At 37.7% G+C, this 19,568-nt stretch overlaps 1 protein-coding gene across 6 annotated transcripts; it reads right to left on the reverse strand.

Annotated features, from left to right (window-relative positions):
• On the reverse strand, positions 1–18,475 carry ANKMY1 (ankyrin repeat and MYND domain containing 1). Of its 6 annotated transcripts, none has more exons than XM_072407742.1 (17): positions 18,393–18,475; positions 16,955–17,364; positions 15,907–16,053; positions 15,071–15,540; positions 13,692–13,908; positions 12,177–12,341; positions 11,263–11,438; positions 10,669–10,840; positions 8,247–8,387; positions 6,601–6,756; positions 5,342–5,449; positions 4,633–4,764; positions 2,137–2,250; positions 1,846–1,999; positions 1,082–1,160; positions 843–997; positions 1–186 (listed from the first exon to the last, which is right to left on the reverse strand). In XM_072407742.1, the coding sequence occupies exons 2-17, from the start codon at positions 17,306–17,308 to the stop codon at positions 32–34; spliced, it is 2,895 nt and encodes a 964-aa protein (XP_072263843.1). In that variant the 5' UTR covers positions 17,309–17,364; positions 18,393–18,475; the 3' UTR covers positions 1–31. The 6 variants fall into 6 exon arrangements, with proteins under 6 accessions (XP_072263843.1, XP_072263844.1, XP_072263845.1 ...); XM_072407743.1 differs by having other exon boundaries at positions 16,955–17,361; positions 18,393–18,461; XM_072407744.1 differs by having other exon boundaries at positions 1,094–1,160; positions 18,275–18,409.
• Positions 18,476–19,568: the final 1,093 nt, after the last annotated feature.

Here is a 19,568-nt window from a genome sequence, read left to right on the forward strand (position 1 = left end):
CAATGTCACAATATTGTTTATTAAATTCATGTTAATTAAAGCTATAGTTCTCACTGGTGGCTGGTACACTGTGCCCATAAGTTTGAGGTCTGAAGCCATGACTTGAAGATTCTCTGTCCATTTGCAGGCTCTTTGTAGGACTGCTCCTCCTACCTCGGGCTGAAACCATCTTTCTGCTGAGATTTCCTGCAAAGAGTAAGGAAATATATTTTAAATTGCATATTATTGGCAACAGAGAACCCTTTGAAGCAAACCTACCAATAAACATAAAACCCAAATCTATGCCCATTTTGCACTAGGCACATTCCATTGCACCCTATTAGCCACGTATTCTGCCTACCAATTGGATCCAATGCTTCTGGATATTGAGGGACACCATATGTAGGAAATCCCCCCCTCCCCCTCCGCTGTCCTATAATGTAGTGCAGTAGTAAATTGGCAGGCCCACTGCTATATATTGTATATGACGTGTGCTATATATTGTGAAAGTCTCACCACTACTAGCTATTGTCAGTATATTCCAGCAACCCTTTGGCCAGCTGTGGGGATTGAGTTAAGGTTGAAGTATTGGATGATGCCAGCACAGAGGTGGGGGACGTTTTGTTTCCCAAATCTTCTTTAAAGAACATTGTAGGTAAGTACTTATTTCTAAAATGGCCATATAAAATCACATTACTGTTTTAAAAGTTTGTGAACATAATGCAGTTGTCATTTGAAGGAGTGAATAGGGTTTATCAAAACTTTGGTTCTTAAGCGGCAAATCAATCTGAAAACAAAATAGGTTCAAAATCCAACCTGTTTATTTTTCTGCAATATTTGGCAAAACTACTGCTGCTGTTTACCTGAAAGCTGAAGGCATTCATCTTTATGTCGTTCAGTCCACGATCTGTTCTTGCATTGTTTGCTACATGTGTATATAGAGTAACAGCGCAAACAAGGGGTCAGCTTGACTCCAACAGAACGGCCACACTGATAACAGTATTTGAAAAACTTTTTTCTAAACACACAAATATAAAATGTGTCAAAACCTAACAAAAAAATGGCATATGCAATTAAATTCACAGAAAATCAGATTGCTCACTTGGGTACATACATGTGTCCTTCTAAAGCTTCATGTGATTTCACTTTTCTCTCTTGATCTCTGTGTGCATCAGAGCTACCTGAAAAAATACTTTCATTACACACAAATATAATCACCTCTAAAGAGACCTGTTCTTGGCACATTATATCACTACAACTATCTATAAAAAAAATAAAAAAGTACATTGTCAATACAGCATAAACACTGTACATAACCATAACACAGTTCTGCCACATCTAGCAACATGCAAATTTAAATTAATCTTCAACCAAAACTGTGTTGGTTAACATTGGTTCCATGAAGAATACTTAGACTTCACAGGTTTTTCTGCTGTCAGGGTCTACATTTAGGACCTTTTCCTTTAAATGTTGAAGGACATTTTACTTCAGTTGACACTGGGACACTGAACTAAATAAAAATCTAAAAATTGTAATCTTTTATAATTAATGGTATTTTATTGCTGTCTGTGTCCTACTTACCCTTCACTTCCTGTCCAAATACTTGTGTCGTGGTGCTTACATTCTTTCTATATACAGAATATATATACACATATATATTTATGTCCTAACACCACTGTCATTTGCAGAAACCGCACTCCCGTCCCATTACCAATAGGGGAAAAAAGACATGAGTATAGGTTGTACCGTTTTCTTGGAAATTGCCAGTAATCAAGTAACCCTCGGACAATTCTGTTAGAGATAAAATAATCCTCTTAAAGAAGTAAAGCATTTCAAAATCTGATTGCTTTACAGATGTGTACTTACGGACTATGCCATCCTTTGACCATTCTTGTTCTTTTGCTTTAACAGCCTCTCTAGTGAGTTTTCCCAGGTGCTCCAAGAGCTGTTTTCGAGCATTAAAAATGTCCCTCTCCTCTGGTGATAATGCATGGTATGGTGTGTGTGCTATCTTCTTATCCTGCAATATACAACTGATCTTGAGGCTTGAATGTTTTCACACATATCAATTTTATACCACCTGTGCCATTCTGTAGGAATATATGTTCTCTCATTCTGCAGTATGATCACTACCTTAGAAATTTAGATACACTCTACCTGGAAATACTTGTAATAGGCATAGTCTGTAGCTGTACCCAGTGCAGTCCTCTTCCCTTCTCCTAAAAGGATCGGCATCAAAATATTGGCTCCAGCTTTAATGAGTCTGTCTACCTATGGGAGACAATTATGTATCATAAGAGATGGGAACATTTGTATGTGTGATCATTAACTGTAAAGCTACAGACAAAACTCAAGATCACTTATGTCCTTTATCCCTATATAACATAACACTTGATTAGACCCTAGCTAAAAACTCCTACACGTCAGGATCCCAAATGTGGTGCTATAGGACATTTCTGGGAGTCTTTAAGTTCTGAGTTGTCTTTTTTTCCCTAAGTGCCTTGCTGTAAACAGAGAAAAAAAGAGCTGTGCATCTCTCATCTATACTAATGTTACTAAGTCAATTAAAAGTAGGAACAGCCCAAAAAAACATTTTCTCAATGGTATTGTCACAATGCATTTGTTGAAGAATCAATTTCGAAATTTGTCAAACCTAGGATGCTAAGAAGGCTTAGTACACTTCAGAACCTCCACTCGCTATAATTCCAGTGACATAACAATAGCCATAGCAGCCCACAAAACTGTTTTGGGGTAGGCTGGTATATAAAACTAAACTGTACATTTCTGGTACATAAGGGCTGAAAATCATCACTACTCACAGATCCCCTTCTGTGCATTAAGACATATTTGCTTAGCTGTATTAGTAGTGTACTTTTAGAAACTACCCTGGATGCCTAATGAAGGCAAAAATCCTAGAGTCTACCTTTGGATTAAACCTTTTAGCACAGCTGATGTAAAGGTGATATGGATGTTATTATTGCTACTCCAACTTTTATCCATACAACTGGTCTCTTGTATTGCTCTGATTTTTCTGACAGCAATCCTATTGCCTTGTCCTTATGTTAGAATCAATGGCATATATTGGCATTTTTTACACCGCAAGCAGTGATAGGGTTAGCATAAGGGCTCCATCAAAATGTGTTAGCCCCATGATTCATAGGTATGCCCCTATATACTGTGCTACCTTGTTTTCAATAAAATGTATCTTTTTACTGGCTACACTGTATGTGCACTCTGTATGACCTGTCATTATTACTTGCTGTCATTTTGACAGCTGAAATATTTTCCCTACACATATGTATCTGCAAGTCTCAATTTTCCCCCATGCAGGAATAATAGGAAAAGGTTTGTGAAAAGTAAAAGGAACATGACTGTATCATCACCACACTTAAAAAATGTCAGTCTGTGGTAAGCAGTGCAGCTCTTTAAAAATGTCATAGGCTGCCATGGAGGAGCTGTGTAATGGTAATTAAAAGAATGACATGCCAGGCAAAGTGATCATTGTATGACTTGGAAAAAAAAGGAAATTTCTCTACAAGAATGACAGGACACTATTCCATGACACTAGGAAATTTCTGTTTGTGAATAAGATTATTTCAATGAATAGGTAAAAATCTGAATTATTGCAAAATAATTTACAGAAGTTACTTGTGCTTTCACTTATAACGCTAAACAAAATACGCCAGTACTAATTCAGTAAATGGAAGGTTATTCTGCAGTGTTAGGAACCACTGTGAGAGATGCTTTTTTAATGTGTAATATTGCTTATGAACCTTGCTAACATGGCGAGCAATAATTTGGCTACGAATCTTTACTATGCCCTAAGCACACTTTAGCATTCTACTTGATGAAACATAGTAACTGACATATAAGTACAGATCTGGAGGATAGATGTCTTTGTTTAGGTCCATATTTGATACATATACTGTCACTATAAGACACTCACTGATAAATAATCCACTGACTTGTTTGCACACTTGTCTTTGCTGTGTATTACTGGTACTTACATGACATGCAGTTCCCATATTTTATGGTAATAGTAAAAAAAAACTAACCAACTTGGGAGTATATTATTCAGCTGCAAGGTCAGATAATGTTTTGGTATCATGTCTGCAAGTATGACATTTTCAGAGAAAAGTTTTCTTTTATATATTAAGTGTGTCAGCATTTACCAGTCATCTAATTTTGATTAAGATCCCCTACAAATGCATTATAATTCTAATGTTTGAGCATATGCATAGTACCTTTAATAGTCCCACACAGACAATGTATTAAATACCTTCCTGTCTCAGCATTAGTGAACTAATTACTGACTAGCTCAATTACATTAAATGACCTTGGGAATATTCTTAAATGAAAACTATAAATCAAGACATGAGCCAGCCTTCAGGAACAAGGAAACTAGATTGCTGACAAATCTGGTAATAGAAGATACATGAAAAATATGTAGTACCAAAAAAATGCTGATTTCTGCAAGGAGGTAATAGTAGTGTATTTAGTTTTTATACAGATAGTTAAATGATGTAGTAGGGTCCTAAATGCACACAAAAAAAAAGTAAAGATCATTTGTAAAACAAAGTAAAAAGTGAGTGATGGCAACAATAACAATGGTTTTACACTGAAAAGATTTCTTAAATTATTATGTGGTCCTACCAATGCAATCCTTGCAGGAAGAGTCCTCTTCTTTTCATATGCAGTATTCACAGCTGCACACAGAGCACTGCCCACTCCTCTGCTCAGAGCCAGGTTGGGATCTGCACCATTTGCTAACAGTTCCTTAACAGCCTAGAAACGGGCAGCAAACACCACATTGTCAACACATTGACTGATAAAATGAAATTAAAGGATAGTTTACATGCTGCAGAATTGCACATAAAGTCCCAAAGCATATGCCAGGTGTGAAGACCTTGTTTGGATGCAATATACTAAACGCACCACAAGCAAATCACAATTATTTTGAGTATGTCTTACTTGAAAAAAAGCCTTCCAGCCCTAGCACTATGGGTTTTTGGTATGTCATTAGAATCTCCAAAAAGTGTACTCTTTGCCAACTAAATATAAGATAGTTGCAGAGGGGTAAGAGAACCATTGGCTGATAAGACATGCATACATACACAGAAAGAAAATTAAATCATGCACAGTAAAAGCACAAACTGAATGGGTTATTAACATTATATCTTTGTCACATATATCTAAAAAATTAAACATGTTGTGTCCTCCAATATTCTGTGTCAGTCAAACAATGGGGAAAAAAGTTTGAAATACAACCAACCTACAAAAATAAAATGAAAAGGACCATTGTGTTTAAAAGTACAAGGACACTAATAAAATGTATTAGATTTTTATTTTAAAAGCATCTTACCATATCATTTCCACTGGCAATGGCCAAGGAGAGAGGGGAGTGCCCACTCCAGATGGTGTTGAGGTTAGCATTGTGAGACAGAAGTAAAGAAATTGTATCCTTGGCAAGCTTAAAGTAAAATAAAGACATATTATTACTGTGGGCTTATGTAATAAAGAAATATAATTAATAATAATTATAATGAAAATAGTGTAGCCAATCAGACCTCATGTCAAAACACAATCTCAATGCCATTACTGAGGACTCACCTATAACAGCTTAGCACTTTACACAATCACAATAGACTCTTTTTATAAGGCAGTAAATCTGACATTAACCAAAACCTTCCATGAGGACTACAAATAACCTTAACCTTTACAGTTAATATTTGGAACAGCTCTATGTATTCATTCCTTTTGGTTCAAATCGATAGCACATAAAAGCATAAAATGCTGTAATTAGAGCTAGATTTTGCTTTTATATTCTCTGGGGCTGTATATATCTTATAAAACAATTCCGCACTTATCAGAGAAATGGCATGATCTATGGCAGATCCTTCAATACTATAATGCATAATGGTTGTAACCCAGGATGACTGATTTAGAGAAAGCAGAATTTAACCCTTTTTAGGCATGTTTACAGCACAATTATCGGATCAGACACTGAAATAAAGAAGGGTCCTATTCATGATCATGTCATAGAAGCCTATCATAATTTGAACATAGCATCCCAGTGGATCCCTGGTTCTTCTGCATCGCCATGCTGCTGGCCATCCCTAGCTGACTATTAGATAATAGAGTCCTTGGTCACCAGCTTTAAAGCACAGTTCTTATCAATCTATTGAGAGTGGTCCCTACCATTACAGCACAGACCTGAATGTAAAGCTGCTTACACACGTCAGATTTTTCTCGCCCGATAATCGGCATCGGCCAGATATCGGGGGAGAATCTGGTGTGTGTACAGTCGGTGTCGTTCATCGTCTGTGGATCCGTCCTGGCGGATCCACGAACGATGAACAACGAGCGATCCTAATGCAAGGGAAGGGGGAGAGCGCGCAGCAGGGTGCCGCTCCGTCGTTCTCCCCCTCCCCTCTCCATGGAGCAGAACAGTGCTGTATGTACAGCATTTGTTCATGCATCGTGTAGTCCTTTGTCGTTGGAAAGGATCATGAAAGATCCTTTCCAACAACAAAAATTGCACGTATGTACGCAGCTTTAGATCTGAATAAATGTTTATTTAGAGAACCTTTTACCCTGTCTCCCTATACACTTTCCACTTACCTTGTAGTTGTCTTCTCTTTCACAGGCCACGTGCAAAGGGGTGCGGCCGCCCTCTTCTGGGACATGGGGGCTTTTCTCATAATAGTTATACAGAGGAAGTCCTAAGTCAAGGCAGCCTTTCATAGAAAATCCTATAACAGATCCAGGGATCTCCCCCTGTGAATATACATAATACAATTTATGTCCATGGGGAACACCTAGAAACTCAGTGCAGAGATAATTAAAGAATATGTTTGTGGGGGAAGGGGGTATTATTAGCTGAGCAAATGAACATGCCACAGTCATGCTGTCCTTTCTGTTTATCCACTTAATTTCTACACATATAAAGTACAAGATATTACTTTGAGCTTTAGAACCTAAACCATTTTATTGCCCTGGATTCTATTTCACCAATGCAAGGCAGTAAGTATGGCCACAAAACCCAAATGCAGTGAAGTCCTACCAAAGCTCTGTAAGTAGTGATGTCTAACCAAAGCACTGTTCTAAAGGGATGTCTATTCTTTACAACAAAGTAAACCGCTGTGTTAATAGAGTAAAAAAAAAGTTATTACAGTTACAAATATTGTTTATTTTTTGTATATTATATGGAAACCGAGTTATGTACCCCACAATAATATTTTAATTACAGTGATGTTATTTTAGGAACAATTGAAGAAAGGTAAAATTATTTTATTGCTCCCACAAACCATCCTAATAATAGGTTTTTATGTTTCACCCGGAACAGATAAACTAAAATGGATTGTTTAAATAGCTCAGACATTTTCCCCTGGTGTGTATTAGAAAGTCATAAGATTTCATTGAATAGTTTTTCTCAAATTCAATTAGTTGTATGTCACCATTGCAATTCTTTTATGTCTGAGTGCCTGCTGCGATCATTTAATTTACTGTTCATATAAAAGGTATTACAGATAGGTACCACTTGTCTTTAATATACCAGCTATGTTCTAGCCTATGCCTACAACCTGAATCCCTTGCTTTTTTGGCTCAGTTCCCATGTCAGAAACCTTCACACTCATAGACATCCATCAACAATTCAATTGATTAAATTCATTGTGCCCGAAAAACATCCCTACAAAAAAGATTTTAAATTACACCAAAAACAAGTTTAACTTCTCTGACAGTTACCAGATAGTAGATTTAGCACAGACAAATAAAATGTATAACAGTATTGTTTACATTCTTTGTCTTTGTCATTTTTCATTCAGATGCCAAGCCTTGCAAATGTACCACCCAAAATGAGGGGGCAAACTACGGGTAGTACATAGCCCACACTTTAGAAGAATAGTTAACAGAAGAAGGCAGAGAAGTATCTGATTTCCAAGTTGGCCTGTTTTACGAAAAGCTACCATTAGGATCATTTCTACAGATGTGCACTGTAAAATGTAAATTAAACAGGAATGAATAGAAACTGCCCGTGTTACAAACAGCCCCTTATATCCGCTGTCAACTAACGGTGCCTATGTGACACTCATCAGTGTTCCTTGCTTCAAGTACTTTCAGGAACGAAGACACTACATTTTGCGAGGAGCGGCTCAGCTGTGCTCTGTCATCTTCATGACAGACAGACATGTGTCTTTGCTCTATATTTATCTCCTGCACACTAATTAGATGTCCCTGTGAGGATAAGTGTAGCTGATATACTGTACCCTGTCGGGATCATACACATAGTCCTCATCTTCGGCGCTGGCATTGGGATCTGAGGCAGCAAATAGTAGAATCTCTGTGATCCGAGTTCCCTCAGCTGCTGGCAACGCTGCTGCTATGTGGAGAGGAGTCAGGGAGCCATACTATGAAATAAAGCATGCAATCAAATTACCACTCAGAAAACAATGCAAGCCTCATGAAAACACACTAGTCAATCAAATTTTTTGTGTAGTCAATTAGAAATGACTATTGCAATAAGAAACAGTCTCAGATTACAGTGGTGAGAGAAAAATAAAACAATGAAGAAATCACATTCTCTTTTCATTTCTGCTGCACCAACTAAGCAATGTGTACTGGAATATTTGAAGTATTGCTGCCTTTTCTTTACATATTCATTTCTAGAACAAAGAGGTGTTTAGAATGCTCCCTGTCTGATTACTAAGCATAATATTCAAAATTCCATCAGCCGCTGAGAGATTCAAGCACTCAAAGCATCTATGTCCCCATATATATCTATCTATATGTTTTTTTCAGAACTAAAACTATATATTTTTAATCATAATATATAGTCATGTGAAGGAGAAATAAACCATCTTTTAATTCCAAGGTTTTACCAGAACATAATAGAAAATCATCTGGTTCTTTAAATCTAAACTCAGATTTAAAAAAACACACAACAGATTCCAGATTGTGAATATGTATTATGAAAAACAAAAATGAAACCAAAATAAAGAAGCCATGTTTGGAAATCTTAAATACACCCATGATTTGACAGCTTGTAAAATCACCTTTAGCAGTAAAAAGTCAAGGTAATCGATGTCATGCGAAGAAGGGGCATTTTTCTAAATTGTGGGGAAAGAGATGCCGATCTCATGCATGCGCAATGAGATTGGCACTCTTTTTTTCCCCTTTACAGCAAGCTATGTCACCCGATCTCACACCTGAGCAGTTTGAGATTGGGTGACGTAGCCAGAAGAAGATGAATTCCAGGACAGCGTGGGACCAGTTCGAGGACTTCTCCAGTGCGATCTGCAGAATAAAAGGCAAGTATGATTTTTTTTTTCCGGTTTCATTCTGCATTAAATAAATAATGACATGGTGTAATATGTCATGTGTTGTTGTTGAGGTTGTATTTACCAAATTATAGGGGAAGCACAGTGGCTCAGAGCTTAGCACTTAGCCTTTGCATCGCTGGGTCCAAGGTCAAATCTCAACAAGGACACCATCAGCATGGAATTTGCAGGTTCTCCCTGTGTTTGTGTGGGTTTCCAGGTACTCTAGTTTTCTCCCACATTCCAAAAACATGCAGTTAGGTTAACTGACTGCCTCTAAAGTTGACCATAGACTGTGGTAATGGCATATGATTATGGTTGGGACATAAGATTGTGAGCCCCTTTAAGGCACAGGTAGTGATATGACTATGGACTTTGTACAGCCCCGCATTATATGTTGGTGATATATATATACTGTGTAATATTAATAATTATAGGACCAGATGACTTTTTTCACTATGTTCTGAAATGCAAAACTTTAGAATTTAAAAAGAGGATGTTTCTTTTTCACGTGACTGTGCATATAAATATATTTATTTATTTACTTATATGAACATTTGTATGTCCAGCCTAAGAGTGTTCTTTCTAACTCTTGTCAGGATTTTCTGTCTATTTTTAGCTGCTCTGTAAAAGAAAAGAGGTTGTTTATAGAGCTCAATAGTTTATACTTCTATTTACACACAAATACAGAGTAAAAGCAAGGATTCATCTCCCTCATTCCACCAACCTATCAGCTCTGTTTGAGCCCAAAACTATGACCATCTAAGACAAAGGAGCAGCCATTCTCTATGGCCAGGTCTAGTGCATACATGACAACTTTCAGAGGCTGATAAAAGACATGATCGCTGATCAGGCTGTGAGCAAACAGGTTTGCCTACATCTGAGGCCTCCACTTCTATTGACAAATCTAATGAGAAAAATAAGGGGGTGATGAGGCATTCATTTTTTTCAAGCTTTTACCCTTATTACTACATGCTGCTTGTCCAAATGCTCTTTCAATGTGAAAGACAGAACCAAGTGATAAAACCTTTGGTCCTCTAAGAAAATTAATGAAATCCATTATTATGATAGCGACATGAGTTATATTCCATGGCTAACGAAGACAAAGTCATTTTTCTGTCCACTGTGACATGCATTGATCTAGGATTCATGAAGCTGGCAGCTAAATCCACACAATGTAATTAGAAAAGGAAATTACAGTGCATGCCTACATGTGATTATGTGGAAGCCTGATCGCTGCTATCATTCTATTTAACTTTGTACTAATAGCATTCCCCAGCTAATCATGTTAGTTCCAGAAAGTGAATGTTTTATAGGAAGTTGTTTGTTATACAGAGTCTGGTATGGAACAATATTAAGCTGACAGAGTTACCGGTGTCAACAGACGGACATCAGTGCTTGCTCCACATTCCAACAGTAACTGTACAGTTTCAACATCTGCAGCTCTGACTGCAAAGAATAGAGGGTGCATGGGGATAGAGCACATATCTGGGTCAGCACCACGCAGGAGAAGAAGGTTGATGGTAGATCTTAGGTTTTTATCCCTAGATAAATGATAACATTGTTATTACCTTGAAAAAAAAAACTTGAAAAAATCATGTGTACCTGAAACTATAAATGTGCTATATGTACTTAACCTGAAATCACTGGTCACCTGGGATCATCTGTGTTAGTCAAACATGCATTGGATAAACAGGGAAATGTAATTAATAATAATTATTAAGGTATTATTGTTGGCATTTTGGTTAATAAAGTTTCCAGTAACAAAACTCCCAACATTTCATATTAATGCCCATAGGCTTTCATGTGACCATATAAATGCAATAACATGTATGGCTAATCTCACTGTATTCCCGCTGTGCAATAAATGTACAGACTTGAAATTATGTTTGATCAGAATAAGGGTTGCAAGGTGTGTCAGACGCATGCAGAAATATAAAAGAGGTCAAGCAATTGATAGCCATACTTGCAGAAACCAGAGGTGGAATCCAATGCTTCCAGTCCAGGGCCAGTCTGATTATGATGAATGTCAGGACATGTCTCCAAAACTGTATGCCTGCTGACTTCCAGCTTTACTTCCTTCTTATGGCCAGCACTGCCTTCTCTTCCATTAATACTCGATGTGAAATCACCTAATTCTTCCTGTACTTGTACAGAATAAATTAGATTGCACAAATTGTTACAGAAATTCAATCTACACAACTGCCTTTACTTAAAAGACAGCCCTTCCAAATGTAAAATTTAGGTAACATGTGGAATTAAGTAAGCACAATCAGCCAACTGAATCCTATTTCTAGTCTTGCATACACCAACAGCAAGATCTATCTACTATTGTTGTGGTCTCTTTTCCTCTTCGTGTAAGGTTTTTATCCAACATTGCATATCTCAGCAAATCCTCTTAAATTCTCAACATTGGCAATATGAGTGAGTGTCAGTGGACCCTTTTCACAGCTACATATGTCTTCCTCCAAAAAAAAAAGTCTCTTTATCCTTGCACCATGTAATCGCACTGTGACACATCTTTTATGCAATGTACACTCCCAGCTCATACCTGGCATATGCAGGACACCAAGAATGAAGCGGGGAGAAAAGATGTAGGGACATCATCACTGGTTACCCAATGACTAAATAATAAGGATACAGCATCCCGAAGAAAATTGGGGAAAATACAATACTGTAGATTAAACAGCAGTCAGCATGTGCAAGTATGCTCTATATACTTGCATAATATGTCATGAAATCCCTGAAAACAGATGGAAATGATTCTCGAATATTGCTTGAATCCTCTTTACTGATCTTACTGAAAGGCTGATAAGTCACACAGGTTCCCAGCTGAAATATAAGTAGTGTATGGATATGAATATGCAGAATAATACCAACCTTTATCACAGGTGGGTTTCGTTCAGCCACATTTGGCCAGAATGGTTTGGAGCTGTAGAAAATCATCAGACACAAGGACAAAGCTGACAATCCTTCATCATTGTTCTTATTAACATCCGCTCCATTGTCAAGCAGAAGGTTAATGACGTTATTATGGCCATTTACCTGAAACAGAATTTGTTATTATAATATATCATGGTATATCACTATATATTACTTGTCAGAAATGAGTTATTGTCCCACTGTGTGAATAAAAGGGACGTTTATAATCCAAATCTATATGTACAACATTTCCATTACTTTCATGATAGATGGTGTGAAAACCTCATGCAGCAATAGACCATTATGACAAACAAAGATTGATCTTCTGATTTTCTTAAGCTGAACCTGTCATGATAGAAATAGGGGTTCTGTGATTACCTAATTCAGTAAGAAGGTGCTATTTCCCTGCCTGTCAACCTCATTCTCTCTTTTCTCTACCTATGGGCCTATTTTTAACAGAAAACAGATGGTACTATACACTATATGCAGGGCAGAACAGTAAATGCACACACTGCACATGATTGGTAGGTTTCACTCACAGAACTACGACAGGTAAATATATTTTTAAAATTGTGATCAGGCAGGTAAGGTTTTTTTTATTGCAAAAGCAACATAGCTTGTCTCTTCTGCAATAAAAAAACCTGACGTACTGCAATTTTTTTTTAAAAAAAGGGTTTACTATGCTTTATTGTAAGCTGCATTGTTGCTTGCACTAAATGTAAATGACTTTGTAGCAACTTTATGTAATTAAAGAATTCAGTGTTGGATCACTTTGCATTTTGTTGAATTTAGTTAACACTTTATCTGAAGCCCAGGATTTAGTTCCTGCTAAAGTCTGTATCTGTCTGTCATTTGCAACCCCTATTTGGTGTATAGCACTGCGTAATTTGTTGGTGCTATATAAATCCTATATAATAATAATAATCAGGCTGAAAACATTTAGCTTCATCATTTTGGCTCCAAAATCGGAAGATTAGCTATTCGCTAATCTTTACATGAAGTTTTTCTTTGAACACAAAATTATATGCAAACCCAACCACTAAAATTTTACATAATCATTATCATGTTAACGTCATTTGAAAACTTTTTATTTCTTTTAAATTGCACAGCTTTTATTTTTTTGCTGGTAAACCTTTATGGATGTCCTTGTTCAGACACTTCTTGAAGGTGGCAATTCTCTGAGAGCAATGTGCTGTGGCTCCATCGCACTGCCACGTCAACAAAGAAGACAGAATCACTGACCCTCTCTGACATTTTCCGAGAGGAGTCACTCTGGTTGATGTACGCTGAAGAATTCTGGATTTTTGATGGACAGATCTTTAAGTGAAGTCACTCATACAGCTGGAAGATTTGGGATCTTTGCAAAAATAATCTCGTATGTAATCAGTCACTTGAAAATACCCCCTACATCCTCCACATCACATACTTGAACACTTCTAGAATGAATACAACTGAATTCACTTTGTTACGTACCGCTGCAGCCTGCAGAGCATTCATCCCACACTTGTCAGACACATCCACATGGGCCAGATCATGTCTCAAGATTGTAGAAATGGTATCACAATCTCCCTGTCCAGCTGCCACAATCAGTTGCTCTGCTACCCGCTCACGTGGACCCGCTGGACCAAACTTGTATCTGTCTCCATTCATAACAGAAATCATTTCCCATTTCAAGTGCTCTGGCCTGTGTCTATCAAAATAAAAACAAAAAAATGAAAACTTTTATTTTAGAAAAATTTGGAAGGGTACATGACTTCCTGGAAACAGCACTACCTGCCTAAGTTCGCGCCTCGAAAAGCCTCTGTCCTAATGCAAACAGTGGGCTGGCTCTTTGAGTTTTACAAATATTAAAATGCCATATTGGACCTGGAATTGTGTGAAGAGGTGATTGGATACAATGGGCCTGATTTGTTAAAGCTCTCCAAGGCTGGAGAGGATACACTTTTATCAGTGAAGTTTGTGATCCAAAAAAAACTGGAATGAATCTGGTCCTAGATTCAAAACATTTCCGAGCAAATATCAAATTACATTGAAGAATGCCATTCCAGGTTTATTGGATCACCCAGCTTCACCGATGAAAGTTTATCCTCTCCAGCCTTCGAGAGCTTCAATAAATCAGGTCCATTGTATCCAATCACCTCTTCACGCAATTTTATCCACTTTTTATGAGTTTACAGAAGAAAGCACACATGTACTATAGAAAAGCAAGTGCCCTATCAAATGTGGCTTTTAGACTTATGTCTATACCAAGCAAATTTCATTTTAATGAATCTTCTGATAGTACTACACAATTTTATGAGTGTATCAAGTTGTACAATTGTATGTAACATGACTGGCCAAGTTAAAGGAGAGCTCCAGGTATTATCTATAAAAAGACTATAGGAGTTAAATGTAATAAATTAACTACTCTTACCTCTGTGCTGAGATACAGCTCTCTTAAGGCCAAATTTAGACTATCTGTATTCCTAAAGATATACCACTGCAGTTAACTGCTGTACACCATTTTCAACTGCCCTTAAAATATGGTTATTTTTGAAACAAATGTTTTTTTTTAAAAATAAGTTTGCTTGTATTTGTGTTGTGTGTTTTTCAGATGCTGCATGTAGCATCAATGGGCAGTTTGCTGCTCCAACTACCTCCATATATGATGAACAGCCATAATAAAGATTTAAAAAAAAAAAAGGACAATGCAGCATATTTGGGTTGCTGCAACCAGTTTCTGTACATTAGTCCTAATAAAGTTAGTCATTGCAATGGTGGATCAACAAATATTACAGCTCTGTATTTGGCCACAGACCAACACACGTACAGAATAAGGTGCATTGCATGTATCCAATACACTTTTTACTAACCTGTGCTTATTAACATGCAGATAAATCTCCCTCATTCCATTGTTAGGCTGCACATTATCAGGTACATCATTGACAATCTCTTGCTGCTCTCTGTCCCTGTAAAAGTGTTGATCAAACTCTAGATGTAGTGTAGGAGTGATAGGAAGGTGATCAGTGTCAGAAGAATAAGAAAAAATCTTCTCAGGAAGGGTGAAACTGTCCTCTAATAGCAGTAACTTATAGCTAAACAGAAACGGGTCCTCAGCCTTCCCAAGCTCCTCCTTAGTAACAGAATCATGATCTTCATTACCATTTCTTTTATTTAGATGCTGAGACTGATTAAACTGTGGGAAAGAAAGGATGGAGATAGAGCCAGGTAGAACAATGCACAGCCTGAATAAGTGTTGTCCCTTCCAGATGCCAACATCCTGGCATCCATCGCTGTAAGTCTCAAAGCCAGGTCCGTAGCGCACATCTGACTTGTAGAGACCCTGTTGGCAGGAAAGTAAAAAAACTCATGAGATGATGTCGAGCTTCACATAAGAGATCAACACTTCATAGGAACCCCCAGATGATGAAAGGCAAATCTGATTTTTTTTACTGGGTATGTAGGTCCATCTGTATTGTAGGTCAATCTAAAACTGGCATTAGACTTTGATATTTGTCATATAACTATGGCAGGGACATTAGATTGTGAGCCCCTTCAGCTAGTGACATGACTATAGACTGTTAAGTGCTGCGTAATATGTCAGTGTTATATAAATACAAATTAAATAAATATTCTTTGTAAAATAATATATATATCCAGCAGTCTAATGGCTACAGTTAGAAATTTTACAAAATAATGACACATTTACCTGGTAACGTTTGCCATCAGGAAATGCCATGGTCCCATAACCTTCTTTACGGCTAAGGTAAAATGAGCCGGTGAATCTGGAGCCATCAGGCCAGGAGTACACCCCCTTGCCATGGTGATGATCTTTGTAAAACTCACCAATATAACTCTGAAATAAATAATAAAAATAATATGACAAGCAGGCAATAAGTTATGTTTCATTACTTAGTTCTAAATGTTTAAAACAGTTTTCAATTCTGCTCAAAACTGATATCCAAGTTCTGTGCAAGTATAGGTGGGCTGATAGCTTTCCATTTGGTATTTTTCATTTTAACTCTCTCATATATCTATAAAAAAGGATTCATTGTTTTTCAGCTAGTGCTGAAAATAACTAGTGCTTCTATTTGCAGAAAAAAACCCTATTAATTTCTTCAAAACACAGTGGCCATGTCACTTTTTGTGAACTGAAAAAACAGCAAATGGAATCTTCTCTTTCCAAGTTACTAATTCTGTGTGACAACCATGGCTCCCTCCATAGACACAGTGGCAAAGTAAGTGTAGACACAACCCTGCAAATTAGCTTTTTTTCAAACTTTTTACCCCTAAAATCATTTTCAGGTCTCAAGGAATCCCAACTAAAACAATTTTTGGGGTCAGTGGGAAATAAAGCCTCCTATATTAAAGGCAAAGGGAAACTTTGAAGAACTTAGAAACCTCTAGAGGAACCCTAGATTGCTGCTTTAGATTGTAAGCTCACATGAACGAGATTCTCTCTCCACTATGTTTGTATCCATATACAGGTCTGTACATAGGGCGTAAAATGTGACATTTTAGGCAGAGAAAGCAACACATAAATTTGGATTTAAAACAGAAGCTGTCCCCACCAAATGATATCTAGTTGGGAACTATTGTATTTTTCTAGTATTAGTCGCATTCAACTGGATCTGTTGTAATGTTGAAGAAGTTTCTTTGCTTTCCAAGCTGCTTCATGATTGTAATGAAACATTAAAAGTTCTGGGAACTCAGGATTTTCATTAGCCAATTTTTTATTTTAGACAGCAGCCACGCACCTCTCCATTGGCCCATCTGAATTCACCAACCCCCAGCTTCATGTTCATAGTAAGATTTCCTCTGTAGCTGGAGCCATCAGACCATTGCTGGGTTTCCACATCTTCCTTTGCATCCCATGGTAATGTTAAGTTATCATGACCTGGCTGAGGATCTGGGCTTACTACCTCTTCTCTATCCAGATCTTGAGCTCCATTATTGTTTTCTGATTCATCCTCATGTGTCTCTTGGTGTGATTCACATTGAACACATTGCCTGCATGGGGTTTCCTGTTGTTTACAGTTTGCATCTGACTCCTCCAGTCCTTCATGTGGATTTGAATCATTGGGTAATACCAGCGTATCGGGATCAGACATGTCTCTGTCTTGTCAAACACCTCTGGGTGACATTATTGGGCCAAATCAGAAGGCTGCTGAAGAAGCAAAACATTCCATTACTTAGATCAGACATTCAGATATCACTTTATTAGTAGGCTGTAACTGCATGGAGACGAATAGAACAGATTTATCCTTCAGTATAATTCCCAGATATGATCTGTAGACAGTTATAGATTTCCTGCTGTCTGTATGATAAACCCTGACAGTGCTTCCGGTCTACTGAGCATGGGGTCATTGCTGAGGTTAGGCTATGTACACACAAACAATAACTGTCCTTGGAAGGAATCTTTCACAATCCTTTCCAACAACTACATGATGCATGAACGAGCGATGTACATACAGCACTGTTCTGCTCTATGGAGAGGGGAAGAATGAAAGAGCAGCGTGCTCTCTCCCCTTCACTTCCATTACAACCGTTTGTCTTCCATCGTCCGTGGATCCGCCAGGACGTTCGTTCGGACGATGGACGAGCGCTGTACACACACTAGTTTCTCATCCACTATCAGGCCTGAGCCGAATATCGTAGGAGAACCATTGCACGTGTGTACCCAGCCTTTGAAGGGACATGATGGAGCAGAAAATGTATTTGTATTCAATAACAAACAAGGGAATCTGACATTCCCACAAACATTGCCTGGTGGGAATCTTCCAGGTCTGTGTGTTTCTATGGCAATAATTTATTCACACTAGGGAATGTATTTAATGTAAATCGCTGCGTAATATGTTGGCGCTATATAAATACTGTTTATTAATAATAATAATAATAATGTATGAGAGAATGTCAGTTTCACTGCTATAAATAGAGGCCATTGATGTATTTTTTCTGGATCTTCAAGCCAAACTTTGTATGGGGTGGCACATATATATATTTTTTATAGATACATTATTTCTATACATTACATATGAACACATACAATATATATATGTAGCAGCAGGACAACATACTTCAGTATACATTCTATCACACAGTAATGTGACCACATTACATTACTCCATTAAACTCCGCTCAGTTCTGGCTATGCTCGCACCCGGAGCGGGTGATACCGGTGGGCACACGTGTTACCTTGCTACTGTTCGCCCACTTCCTAGGAAAACTCCAACCCAAGATTCTCAGTTCGTTGTCCTGTTTCCATAGAGACACGCGATATTATAATGCGACTGGCTGATAGTACAGCACGTGACCACGGATAGACGCGTCTCCATGGAAGCCGGAAAAGAAGAGTGACGTAACTTACAGCTGGCATCCATCTTTGATTTGGGAAAAGTCAGTTTTTACTGTGTTCTTTATATTCTGATTAGTCCTGTAAATAACTTTTCATATGTCACCCAGATAACTATTTATAGTATAATAGTGTGATTTTATTTTAAGACTTGATTGCTTTGGTAAATTATAGTGTATTATTATTATTACATATTATTTATATAGCGCTGACATATTACACAACAATTCTGGGGGGAAGCCAGTTAACCTAACTGCATGTTTTTAGTATGTTGGAGGAAACCGGAGTACCCAGAGGAAACCCATGCAGACATGGAGAACATACAAACCCGAGATTTGAACCTGGGACCTAGCACTGCAAAGAAGTAGTTAGAGGTGCCCACGCATGCTCTCAATTTTTTTCTAGCAAGGTTGCCAGCATCGATTAACACCTCCATATAGGCTCTCCCTGTACACTTGCGTGCCTCCCTTTTTTTTACGACCACACCCCTGCTGCAAAAGCCAGAGCATTTACCCCTGAACTACCGTGCTGCCCTATTTATAGTATATATACATAAATGCCTTTAACCTGTGTCAGCAAACTTTTATTTATTTCATATTGGTTTTGTATCTCTATACAGGTCGAATGCAGGTCATACGATCAACTCCATATCAACATGCACCTGTCCGTGAAATCTGAATTCCCCCCAAAAAATAACTCCCATTGAAAAAAAAGGATGCTGCAAACAAATCACCTGTGTGAAACGGCTCCAAAACTGATGCCTGGGACTCAAATCTATGTAATATTGCTTTCTTTGTTCACATAAGCACAGTTTCTAGGAAAACATTGTATTTAGTAAATACATACACATTCATTGGTCTATTCCTGCTAGTGTGTTGTGTTAACACAAAGGGAGGCAAAGCACAAACATTGGTGCACTGGGTTACCATTCATTCTTAAGAGCACCCCAAAAACAGATTGTCCACACATCGCAGCCAAAGTAGCAGCATTGGGGTGCCCCAACACAACACATCAACTGT

Source organism: Pyxicephalus adspersus, chromosome 4 (genome assembly GCF_032062135.1).
Source record: "Pyxicephalus adspersus chromosome 4, UCB_Pads_2.0, whole genome shotgun sequence".
Lineage (NCBI taxonomy): Eukaryota > Metazoa > Chordata > Amphibia > Anura > Pyxicephalidae > Pyxicephalus > Pyxicephalus adspersus.

What these genes read in the sequence shown, in the direction of transcription:
- ANKMY1 (XM_072407742.1), bottom strand. Translation starts at nt 17,308, where the DNA reads ATGTCTGATCCCGATACGCTGGTATTACCCAATGATTCAAATCCACAT. An exon ending in TTCCTGCAAGGATTGCATTG is followed by an intron (nt 2,251 to 4,632) that starts GTAGGACCACAT and finishes TGTCTCCCATAG; the next exon opens with GTAGACAGACTCATTAAAGC. An exon ending in GGACACATGTATGTACCCAA is followed by an intron (nt 998 to 1,081) that starts GTGAGCAATCTG and finishes TTGTGTGTTTAG; the next exon opens with AAAAAAGTTTTTCAAATACT.